The sequence below is a fragment of the Ornithorhynchus anatinus genome, chromosome X1 (assembly GCF_004115215.2).
Source record: "Ornithorhynchus anatinus isolate Pmale09 chromosome X1, mOrnAna1.pri.v4, whole genome shotgun sequence".
Classification (NCBI taxonomy): domain Eukaryota; kingdom Metazoa; phylum Chordata; class Mammalia; order Monotremata; family Ornithorhynchidae; genus Ornithorhynchus; species Ornithorhynchus anatinus.
In genome coordinates, this window is record NC_041749.1 from 64363979 (window position 1) to 64376830 (window position 12852).

Sequence of the window (12852 nt, forward strand, 5' to 3'; positions counted from 1 at the left end):
CAGCCACAGCAAATCAGTTTAGCAGAAAAGGATGCATGGCTGAGAGGGGGAAGGAGAAAGAGAGAGAAAGAAATACCTCATCAGTACAAATAGTCAATATATGGATGATCTGAGGTTGGATATTCCTTTCAGTCCAAATACACGTAATAATGTTGGTATTTGTTAAGCGCTTACTATGTGCCGAGCACTGTTCTAAGCGCTGGGGTAGACATAGGGGAATCAGGTTGTCCCACATGGGGCTCACAGTCTTAATCCCCATTTTACAGATGAGGGAACTGAGGCACAGAGAAGTTAAGTGACTTGCCCACAGTCACGCAGCTGACAAGTGGCAGAGCTGGGATTCGAACTCATGAACCCTGACTCCAAAGCCCGCGCTCTTTCCACTGAGCCACGCTGCTCTCATACGTATGTATGTAACTGTTCATACATAATTAAATAACCGCAAAATCTCATCTCTAAGTATACTTGACTGACACACAAACCTCTCTCTCACCTGATTTTTTTTTCCTGAGGGAGATGGTCAATAAGGTACATAAACATGTATCAAATGGCAGCCTCTGAATTAAGGTTTGCTTTCCTTCTTCATGGAATTTAGTGTGTACTTTCTACTTTGAGAGAAATTTTTTAAAAAGTAGCAGTCAAATTTCTCCTCAATACAGCACAGTCTAGCAGTCTACTGGGTTATTGAAAGCATTGCTTTTTCGGCCTTCTTTCCTCAAGACTATGTGAAATCCCATATGGCAAGGATTTGGGGCCAGGTGGTAGTGGGCACATACAAAATAATCAGCCCCTCTGGGAATGTTGACCGTTGAGTTGAGTCAAAAGGCTGGATATATATTCCTCTTCATCCCTAGAAAATCCCACCACCCATCTTGGCTCAGAGTGGATCTCCACTGCTGCTGCAAAGTAAGGTCATTTGTGTTGCTACTGACCTCCACTGTAAGGATATATAGAAGCCATTATTTTCAGCACCTTCTACAAACATGACATTATTTCAAGAGAAAAGCTTGAGAGGAAAAGGCTCACTGTCCCTAGCAAAACACTGATCCAGTCTAAGAAAAATGGACATGATGTTTATGTTTTCCTAAGTCACTTTTTAGTTTTTCTGCCAAATTCTCCCAAATATGCAGGACAAAAATAAAATAGGCATCTATTATATAGCCAATAGACTATAGCTTTCAAACTCGTTGTAAATGTCTTCTAGGTCTGCTCCTCCATCCACCCACCCAGAATATACACATCATTGGCAAGGAAAAAAAAAACAAAAAACCCATAAAACTATTGATTTAAGAAAGCTGGATGATATTTTGGTTTTGATTTGGTTATTAGGCTAAAGTAATTTGGTTCCTAACCTCACTAGAATACTGAATCAGTGCATATTATTATATGTGACTACCTATGTCACTGCTGTTTAGAAATTGAAGACCTGTAATTTAAAATGTTATGTCCTGATCTCTGATAAAAGCATACAATTTCAGCTTTGAAAAAGGAGGATAAATTAATTCTTACACTTCAAAACTGGAGCAGTCCCAGAATGTCTAGGTGAATAAAGAGCAAGATAGAGTAGAACTAACAGATGTTACATTGGATATTTCTGTGTATACAATTCCTTTCTTCTGGAAGTTCAACTAGTTTATAGTGGACTTTAAACCTGCAGAAAGTCTAGTATGTCTCCAGTTGGTTTTCAATACTGACTTGATATAAAATGATAAGGATTGTAACCACAGGGTTTTTGATGTGTTTGCCTTTGGTGTTTGTGTTGTAATGATTCAAAGGGACAAATTCTGTGCACCATTATTTGTGCACAACTTAGGTGGCAATTAGGTGTGTGCTTGTTGTGCAGAGGGGTGGAGAGAGAGGGCCGGGGAGAAGTGACTAAGATGGAACAGTATGTCAGTGAGAAAACTATTTCCTTGTTCTAAAAAGGGTCTTTATAATATTTGGACATTTATCCAAAGGATAATAGCATATGTTTATATTAAGTGTAATTGATGATGAATTCAGGCTCTTGAGAGGCCAGTGCAGGAGGCCCGGGCTGCTTGGTCCCCTGTATTTACTCTGGAGCACATTTCCTTATTTGGGATGCTTCAGGATGTGCTGAGGTCTTTCTTTTATGCTGGCTAATGATAAAATGAGAGGGCAAGAATTGCTGTCTAGGTGGTCCAAGTGGTGAAAATGTGAGCTGCATTTGCTTAGTGTGGTATTTGCCTCCCCATCGTTACAAATCTGTTTGCCTCTCTGATGACCATACATTCTCTGAATTGCTTTGGAGTTTATGGCCAACTGCTCTATGAAAATAAAATGCTTAAGGGTTTATGATATTGTATGGATTATTTATGTTGACACGCCTTCTATTATACAACTCAGGTAAAAGCCCAAAGACAAATGGATAGCATCTACACATTTGCGACCCACCCAGATAACTTTCACTTCTTAATACCTTTTAGGAGAGGTTTTTTTTTCCTTAAGAATGCATCCCTTCCTGCTGCTTATGTCTCATCTTGCATTGTAATCCTCCCTCAGTGCCATCAAACGATGATAGGTTTAGGTTCTGGCAGTTATTATTTTGTCACATTTGGGGGATTTTGATTTGTTTGGAGGAGATAAACCTCTGGAGCAGCTTTACTTGGAGCAAACAATCCTAATTGTCATGCAAATGGTCTGGGAGTGAGAGAAGTGGGGAAAAATCCCTGAGAATATAGCAGATGGGCAGAATGGCTTCTATATAGGAATGTCAGACATGTTCTATTTCTATTCCAACTCCTCTTTACTCTGTTAACCTCCTGGGTATAAATATTTGATACAATTTTTAGGTGAGAAAATGGGACTTTACACTCCAAAGGCAAGTTGGGATTTACAAGGAACACAGTGTACATTTGTCTTTCATTTATTAACAGTGAATTCAAATTCTAGTTTATGCCAGAGCCACATCATCACCAAATATATATTAAGCATCCACGGGGTTGGTAACATTGTACTGCATGCCTGATTTGAAAACCTATTCATGGAGGAAATCAGGTTAGTATTTGAGTACCTATTCTATGCCAACCAGTGTTCTAGGAAGAACACAGTAGAAATAAAAGACAAGGTCCTTGTCTTCCAGGAGCTTACAATCTAGTGGAGGATATGGGCAGCCATCAATTATTTACAAATAGTGGAAGCAGGGGGAAAAACATAGATATAATTGGTAATAACAAGAGTATGGAACGTTGAGTAAGTAAACGGAGTACATAAACTGATGCTTACACAAGTACTAAAGGTGGCTTTGAGGCTGATAAGATTTAAGGTGGTGGAACTTCACTGGAGAATGTCTCCTACAGGAGATGAGATTTCAGGAGGATTTTGAAGATGGAGAGGACTGTGGTCTGGCGATTTGTTGGGGAGGGAATTTCAGTTAGTCAAACAGTGGTATTTATTGAATGCTTACTGTACTCAGAATACTTTAATAAGTTCTTGGAAGAGTACAGTAGAGTAAATAGGTCCTTACAATCTAGTGGAGGATCTTACAATCTAGTGCCAGGTAGGAGGAAGGTCATGAACAAAAGGTCGGAGGCAGAAGAGTTGAGAGTGAGGTACAGATGAGCTGGGAGGAGCAGGTGGAAAGAACTGATATTCTGACAGGGCTTGAACTGAAGTAGATTTTTTTTCCATGTCATCTCTGTAGTACGATGTGAACGTTTTGACCTGCTGCTCAGAAGCAAAGGCACTCCAGAAGGTGTGGCACATCGGGAGAGACACACTCTCTTTGTCAGGCCCGAAGGGTGCTATTTAGGCGCTCAGTCCTGCAGTGTGTTGGATGGTGCCCTGGCCTCCACTCACCCCATCAGGCCACTGAGGCACCACTCAGTGCCTTGGAGCAGCAATTGGCTAAATGGCCAGAAAGACCATATGTACCCCCGAAGGACCACCTTCTACACCAGAGAATGAGGCCCAGCATCTGAGAGGTGCTTAACTGTAGGCCAGGAAGGAGCAACGGGGTAACATAGGCAGGCATTGGCAAAAGAAAAGTGTCCATCCAACTTTCCTTCTGGATAACCCCAATGCCTCCCAGTGGGAAATGACTACATTTTCAACCTGTCATGTTTTTTGAGTTTCCTTAAGGCTAAAGGGCCCCTGTTATACGTCAACTACGTGGAGGATGTTGGTCCCTGTCACTGCCCTGTTCTGTGGCTTTTCTCCATGGTACACATGCTTGACCATTAACCCTCTCAATTATTATTATTATTATTGTTATTATTTTTTTTACTCCTCAGGACTCTCCGCTGATGGTGGTGCCAAACGCCAGGAACACCTGTCCCGATTTTCAATGCCTGACCTGAGCAAAGACTCTGGGATGAATGTCTCGGAGAAAATGAGTAACATGGGAACTCTCAATTCCTCCATGCAGTTTCGAAGTGCAGAGTCTGTTCGCAGTTTACTCTCTGCGCAACAGTACCAAGACATGGAGGGCAACCTCCACCAGCTGGCTAATCCTATTGGGTACCGAGACCTGCAATCCCATGGAAGAATGCACCAGAGCTTTGACTTTGAAGGGGGGATGGGAGGCAGCAAGCTGCCCGGGCAGGAAGGGGTCAGGCTTCCACCAATGAGTGAACGTACCCGGCGACGAACTAGCAGCCGCGATGACAACCGCCGTTTCCGCCCTCACCGGTCCAGACGCTCCCGGCGTTCTCGCTCAGACAATGCTCTCCATCTAGCCAGTGAACGAGAGGCTCTCTGTCGGTTGAAAGAGAGACCTGCCCTGAGAGCCAGAGAGGACTATGACCAATTCATGCGCCAGAGAAGCTGCCAAGAGCCCATGGAGCCGGGCCCGCGAAGAGAGCTTTACAGCCAGTGCCCACGGACTGTGTCGGACCTGGCTTTGCAGAATGCCTTTGGGGAGAGATGGAGGCCCTATTTTGCTGAGTATGACTGGTGCTCCACTTGTTCCTCCTCTTCTGAATCTGACAACGAGGGTTATTTCCTAGGAGAACCCATCCCACAGCCAGCTCGCCTGCGCTATGTCACCAGCGAGGAGCTGCTGCACAAATACGGCTCGTATGGTGTCCCCAAGTCTTCTACGTTAGGGGGCAGAGGACAGCTACACAGCAGGAAAAGACAAAAGAGCAAAAATTGTATCATATCCTAATCACTTGGGGCAAGTGTGTGCTGGGAATGTACATTCATAAACTTGCACTGTTTTTGATTTTAGAGTGCTTTTTTTAAACAAAAAGCCTTGACGATTGAGATGGAGGCAAGTTTACAGATTAGTTTCTATATGTACTCGTACTTCTTGGCATGGTGGGGTTTTTTTGTTTTTGTTTGTTTGTTTGCACATCTCACTTTGGAAACACTTTAAACCGTGATATTATTTAGATTGTTCTGGTCCTTCCACCTCCTTCCATCAGATCCATGTTTAGCTACCACTCTCTTCCACTATAACTGTTTGCTGCTCACATACACTCTTCTGTTCTCTCATTTTCATTTACTCCTTTTCAGTAAGTACTTTGTTTAAGACAGTATCCAAGACTAAGTTATTTGCATATTCATTGTAAATGCAATGTAAATGAGAGTTCTGATCAAATATTTTTGTATTTTGTAATATCAGAGGCATTTCTATATCTTAGAAATCAGTGGGAAATTGCATGCACATCCAACATTGTCTTCAAGTAGAATTAAAAGGTGGTTCTTCACCATAACTTTTAAATTCTACATCAAACCTATTATGTATCGAGACAGTTTTCAAAAGACTACAGTTTGGCTTTTTTGAGGCTGGAAAATTATATATACATATACACACACACACACACACACACACACATATATGTGTATACATAAATATGTGTATATATATGTATGTAAGCCTAGATACATATATTATGCATACACAGCATTTTATAATTCATTCAGTTTTAAGGAGCCTCAAACTTTCTGAAGTTTGCTCATACTTTCAGTAGAATGGATTCTCTGTCAAGTGACAGGAGAGTTTGAAAATTGCAAATTAAACTTTTAGGAATTTGAGAAACTAGCCAATATCAGTAAAAAAGAAGACAACCAAGTTTGACAAGGAATGACATCTCTACAGAGAACCTTGAAATTGCTTATCTTTGAGCTATTACTTGGGGACATTAAAAATGTAAATGGTGCAATTGTGTGGTGTCAGCATGATGTTGTTTTGAGTATGGAATTGTTTTTTGGTGCTGTTGTTTCCCGGATTATGTTATCTGCTTTCCTTTCCTGAGGCAGCGGGAATGCTGCCTTAGACCAAGAACCTATTTACCTTAAAGCGAAGGAGTAATTGGAACTAATGCAAACGAAAAGCATCACATGAAGTGTGGCTCATTTCGGAATTCATTTCTTTCGTGCTTTAAACCAATGGGTCAGTACACTGCAGGTAGTCGGGCCTCAGAGAAAGGGGCAGGGGGCTGAGGGGATGACGTGGGGAGAGAGAAGAGCTTTCACCACTTATCTACAGTCAAATGAGATGTGGCTCCATGAGGTGCCTGCACAGTTTACTGGGGTGAAGGAAAATGGCTGTGTCAGTTCACCCTTGCCCTGTAGACAGTTCTGAATATAGGAAATTTCAGAGCCATTGTATGTAGAGCACAGAATAAGGCTAAGAAGAGTGTGTTGATTCCACTTGCATTGAAAGAAGTCTCAATGTAAAAGCAGGATTTCCAGGTAGAATACTTGGAATGTTGACCCAAGGGAAACAAGACCAAAAGGTGTGTCTCTGCTAAAAACAGACCAGCTGTGGTGGTGCTGTTTTATTGAAATCGATTTTCTGCTTTGATTCTTTTTAAACTGAAGTCCAGTGAAATACCTATCATTTGTCTTTCCCCACCTTTTTCCCCTACCTCCTAAAAAAAACAAAAAAAACAAAAAAAAAAAAACTGTGCAGTTAAAATAATCCAGCTGAGGACCAACATTTTATTGAACTATACCGTAAGTGTAATATGTGTAGTATCTAACTGGTAATCTGCCATGTTGAGGTGAATGTGGTTACTTTTCAGTATAATGCATTCGTTTTCTAGTATTTTTATTAAGCGAAAGTGAGACATGGATTTTCAGACACCATCCAAAAATGGGTCTGCAAAAAAGAAGGCTAAAGAACCGCTGCTTTAAAGTACATATATGGCACTCAATGCAGGATATATGAAATAATTTGCTTTTTGGGTATAAATATAACATTTAACTCATTGTCATTGATTTAAAAAATTCAGATGTTGGTTGTGGCAGTTTTCTGCATGCTATGTTTCATATTTAAGCGCTTCATTAATTATCTGAGCCTCTGGAAAATTCAATGTTATGTTTGTATAGTAAGTTTGTAAACTGCTTGGCAAACTGATTAAGAAATAATGTGCACACCACTCTAGTAAGTGGATGATTTCTGATTAGATGAAAAGACTTTGGAGTTCTGACCTAGTTAATGGAAATGAAAAGGCATTTTGATGAAGTGATTATCACTGGAGGAGTGGAGGGAGGAAAGACAAAATGGTGTTAGAGTTGTTCAAATTGTGCCTCAAATTGCCAGTACTGTGCCTCCATTTCCAATGAACAATTTATTGGAAGTTTGCATCCAAGTAATCCTAAAGCATTCCTCTCTTTCCCAAATAAAGTTTCATCAACTAGAAGATACATTAGCAAACAGATCAGTCCCACCAAATGAAATAATTTCAAATTTCATTAGCTCATCTATAGGAGGTGACACCCAAAAGACCTGAAATGAAAATGCTGACTAATTCTAAAGATTTATTGCATTTCTCTTTTCCGGTCAAGATTTCCCATTTATTCATAAATAGTAAGAGATTACCTTCAGTACTTTACTAATTCAATGATCATCAGTTATACTCACCGGCTGCACTTGGAGAATAGGCACTGCTGTACTACTCTTTTCATGGACCATTTTTATTTTGCACAGGAAGCCCATCCCAAGAGGTGATCCTTCCTGGGACCCTCAGGTCCTGTAGATGCCAACTTTACTTCTCTCTTAACCAACATTGCAAATTTCATCTCTGCAGAATTGAAGAGTAAAGATTATCTGCTGTGGCCACAGAATTCAGTAGAGACTGAGCTCTTTGCCAAGAGAAGTAAATTGAACAGTTGGAAAGCATTCAGTCTGGCAACCAAAATAGGCACAACAGTAAGATTACATCTTTGAAAAACATTTAGACTTGATAAGGGTGATTCTAAAGGTCCTGTACTTGAAATAACTGGCTACTTGAAGGATAATTTTTGAAGAGAGAGATTCAGGATCAAATTGTGCTATAAATGTACATGAGAAACTTCCAGAGCAAAGGTCTTAGTTGTCTTTTATGGCTTTGTTCTAGAAACTCTGTTTCTCATGCAAAGGCAAGAGGCCCTCTGATAGCATTCAGTACACAGGGCAAAGCTGGGTAATGCGAATGAAGGAAGAGAAATTAGCAGAGGGTTCCCATAATCCCACCCTCCCAGTGCCAGAAGAAATCACTTTATTGTTAGCTACACAATTTCCATATCGCCATCCACCACCTCTCCCTTCCTTAGTCCCAGTCCACATTTACCCTCCCCATTACTTGGTCCCTTTGCAGCTGCTCTTGCTTCCTGCCCAGTGGAAATCTTGTGTGATGTGTTCTGGAAAGAAAAATGTCAACTGGTGAAGAACACCCAATGTACTTTTCAATCTTTCTGCCCTTGTATTCTGCTTTTTAGTATCTTGTGTAGGTAGTGCATGGTTGAGTTCAAGCAAGACTCTCTTAAAGTTGGGGACTAGGTATTCTCCATGCTAATCCATCCTAAAATAGCACACTTCTAAGCAGAAAAGCCCTGTTGGAGGGTGGCCATGTCAGCCTACCAAAGAGAGACCATTTTGATTAAGAAAAAATGGTAATTCGTTTCTTCAGACACTTTCTTTGCCAACTTGTCTGAAGGCCAATTATTTGACTCTCATGAGGCTTTTGCCTCAAATTAAAAGTGGGGCCATTGAGCTTTGTATCCCCAAATTGGGATAGAAATTATCCATTCTGTATTAGAGCTCCTAGAGTAGGATATGGATTTAGGAACTCCACCCAGGATCCAAGTTTGAGATCTGTGCAGGCCCCAGTCATGATTCCCAAACAAGCTAACTATCATAATCGGGACTAAATAAGTACCCCAAATTGAAAAGGGTCACACAGAAAACACTCGAGGTAATATAGAAAGCCCCAGGGGCTCAAGACCATCAGGGCCAAGCTAAAAATCTGACTAACAGGTCAGACAGCATGAGCTTTGGTCATACGGCTGCCTTAGAGCTTGCTTGGGGAAATGCCTGGAAACAGGGTTCCCTCTATGATAAGCCAAATTAACCCTCCCTAACTTCACTTCTGGTCTTAAGTCGAGAAATGTACTTTACTGCATGAAGATCTCTTCTGGCTAGGTCTCAGGGGACTAGGCAGACACAGTACACCACAGCAAGGTCAAAACCGACTGCCTTTTTTTAGCCCCATCCCCAGAAAAACTCGACCTCACCCCCAAGAAGGATGGAGCTTTCCCATCATTGGCAGAGGAGTCAGTATCCTCCCAGAATGTCCCAGTGGGTTCTGGAAATTGTAAGTAAAGCTAACTCCTTTGTCCTTTGCTACAGCTGTGATCCTGTTTGCTAACCAACTTTTGGGGAATTATTTTCCTATTTTATTCTTAATCACTGTTCTATTTCCAACTGGAATTTAAGGACAAAAATTATCAGAAATACTAAAGCCCCATACAAGTTGATTTTTATGTTTTTCCACTAGAAACTAGAAGAAATGTGAACCTCCAAAAAAAGAGGCCATTTCTATTCTACTTGGGGTTGCGGGAAGAGAATTGGAAATGAAGTGGAGCAGTTATTCAATTGTCAGATCGCAAAATGCTAAATTACTATTGAGAAAATTTACGAGAAAATTAATTACTCAACTCTCCACTTCACTTTGCCTGGCTTAATGCAGGAAGGAAAATCTGGAATTTAAGATTGCCATCAACACTTTCAATGGCTTAGAATAAGTTGTGAAAGGGATTAAAATTTGGGGAAACTAATGCCAAATGTTTCAGTTTCCTTATTCACTAAATACAATGTGGTCTAAAATGATGTATCCAGAAAGAATCCATTGGAACTAACTTCCGACCCAAGATAGTTTTTCAGGTTTGGAAATGATGGAACATGTGGTAATTCTTGCAGATTAGTGGAGAATGTATCCATTCTCTGCGTGACTAGTTCATAGTTCCTACAATCAGCAAAGGTAGTACTAGGTCAGGAAACATTATATGCCTTTTCTACTTTCTCATAATATTCAGATTGGTAACACTAATCAGTACTAAAATCCCATAAGAGATTTGACTGGTTTGAGCCGTAATATTTAATAAACTTATTTCCTGCTGGCAAAACTAGATTACCTGGGGAAAAATGTTTGTAATAAAGGCAATAAAGCCAGAGAGTTGAGATGTGTTACCCAAGGGAAAACATGAGCTAATGACCTCTCCCATTGAGGATGAGGAATTTCTAGAATGTCACTGCCCCTATTGAAGATTATGTATTGCACAGTGGCTGATAACAGTCCATTGCCCTGGACTTGTCTATAATTAGATTATGCATAACATTGTGTAACAAGGACACTTTATTAACAAAAAAGCTTCAGTTGAAAGGAATTTCCCCTTTCTGTGTGCTTCTCCCAATTTATCTACTAGGCACATTTTCACTAGCTTGCAGCCAAACCCACAAGTGACAGAGTTTGGTTATATTTTTAGGAACTTTGAAAATTACAGCATTGGCATTTTTCCCCATCCCGGACACTAGGATTCCTTCATTAAGGGGATTTTTTCCCTCCTTTCCTCATGCTTTATTTCAAATGCATAAACAAAATCTCAAAGGAACTGAGCAGGCGAGGTGGAGCTAATTCTGTGCTGGAGAGTTTAAAAAAAATGCCAAGCTATGTGTTTAGAGTCTGCTTTGGGCCTTGAATATAGGCTGTCTGCCAGAGACTATTTGAACATTTTGCTTGAGCTCTGTGCCCTGTGAAATGGATATTCGTTTTACTGATGTCTGTAACACATTTGTAAACTTCCAATAAAATTTGAATAAAAGAAATGATGCCATCTTTCCCAGAACTCTCCTGCTTTCCAGATTTTTGGCCTAGGGTTAGCTTTAGACATTTGCTCCTGAGAAAGATACACATGGGCCAAAGGCCGCATCACACTGTGAAGGTTAAACTGGATCTGTTTGAATGAAGATCTCTTGGAATGGTATTCCTGAAGTTGATTCCTGGAAGTAGGCAGTACACTATCAATAATATCAATCCTGTTTCTCCCTTGTGCTAGGTAGGGTTAAGAGTTTAGGAAAGTCCGTCGATCAATCAGTGGTTTTTGTTGAGCGCTTACTGTGTGCAGAGCACCGCACAAAGTGCTTGGGAGAGTACAGTACAATGGAGCTGGCAGGTAAGTTTCCTACCCGCAAGGAGTTTACAGTCTAAATTTAAGCCAATAGGGAACAGTTAGGAGCCAGCTGTCCTTTGTGGAGATGACACTACTGACAGTGAGATCCTATTCATGTGTACAACTGTGGGTGAAAAAACAAATGCCTGTCCAATACACTTTGGTACTTAAGAATCACAAGACTCACCTTTTCTAGCCCTTCCCCCATTTAGAGTGCAGGAAAATAGTCAATGGCTCAATGACCCCTGAAGGGGGCCCCTACAGAGCTGAAAGACCAAAGATCCTCCCTAATCCCTACCTTACTATTCAGAAGGACTTAAACAGTATAGAGAAAAAAAGCCTATGACCTAAGGGCGTGAATTTGCTGTAACTCCTTTTGAAAATGTCTTAATAGTTGGCTATTTTATAAACCTGCTCTATTCTAAATTCCTTGACTTCACCCTGAGAATTGAGATTTCCAAGAAGACAAATGTATTTAGCTCCACAGTTCTTTTTTCACCCTACAATATTGCTACATGTAGAATAATTCTGGCTTCTCAATTTCATCCAGGCCATGTAAATTAGTTAACTTCAAAAAAAAACCTAAAAAAATAGCCTGATATTAAATCAGTCCCAAACCACTTCTAAGCAAACCACTGAAAGAGACAGTTGGAGCCATAAAGCCATGTTTTTGTAGCCATCTGGCCCCGGTCCTTAACTGTATGAGTTTCTTTGATCTCCTGGGAAGAGTGAAGTGCCTTTAGACAGTGATTTTCTGGGTCTGAAGAGTAAGTTCATCCTTGACAGAAATAGTATAATGGTCCTTTCAGTATGTTACTCTTGAAAGCTGTGAAGTCTATGGTGAGGCAATGAATCTGGTTACTTTTTCTGGCTGTGAAAGATAAGCCTGGTTTTGCTTGGAAAGCTTTGACAGCTGTGTGAACTAAGTTGCTCCAGATGAATGACAAGAAGTCGCTAAAATCTCATCAACTTTATATTAAAAATCTAGGAGTGTTACCCTTCCTGAATCACTTCATTTGAGAATTAACTCCTCCTGCTACTATTAATCTAGGCCCATTGGTGAGGCATCCAGTGAGCAGAGTTTAAAGGTCAAGCAGCCTGTTTCTGGCACTGTCTGTGACTCATTGTGTGACCCAAGGAAAGTCTCTAAGGGCTTTTTACCACACCTACTTCAAAGCAATGAGGATTCATTACAATGCCTGAAAGCACTAAAGAGTGTCTTGGAGAGCGGCAGGCACACCGTGTATGTAGAACATTAGGATCATTTTATGGCCTATAATAGGAGACATAAGCCCTTCGGCAGAGCCTCTCCCAGCATGACTTCTCTGTACAACTAATTTCATCTGGAAGAGAGTGAAGTCCAGACTTGTAACCAAGAACAAGAGCTTATCAGAAGACATGATATATAGATATTCCAAAGAGGAAAACAGGGTGAGGTTTAGAAAAAAAGTT

At 40.7% G+C, this 12852-nt stretch overlaps 1 protein-coding gene across 4 annotated transcripts in view; it reads left to right on the top strand.

Moving 5' to 3' along the window:
• PRICKLE2 (prickle planar cell polarity protein 2) overlaps positions 1-11076 on the top strand; it is a 278984-nt gene extending 267908 nt beyond the window's left edge. For all 4 annotated transcript variants that reach the window (XM_029050890.1, XM_007668265.3, XM_007668266.4 and 1 more), the window contains one exon: positions 4254-11076. In XM_029050890.1, the coding sequence (XP_028906723.1) occupies positions 4254-5128 (875 nt within the window). In that variant the 3' untranslated portion in view covers positions 5129-11076. The remainder of the gene's footprint in view (positions 1-4253) is intronic.
• The last annotated feature ends 1776 nt before the right edge of the window (positions 11077-12852 follow it).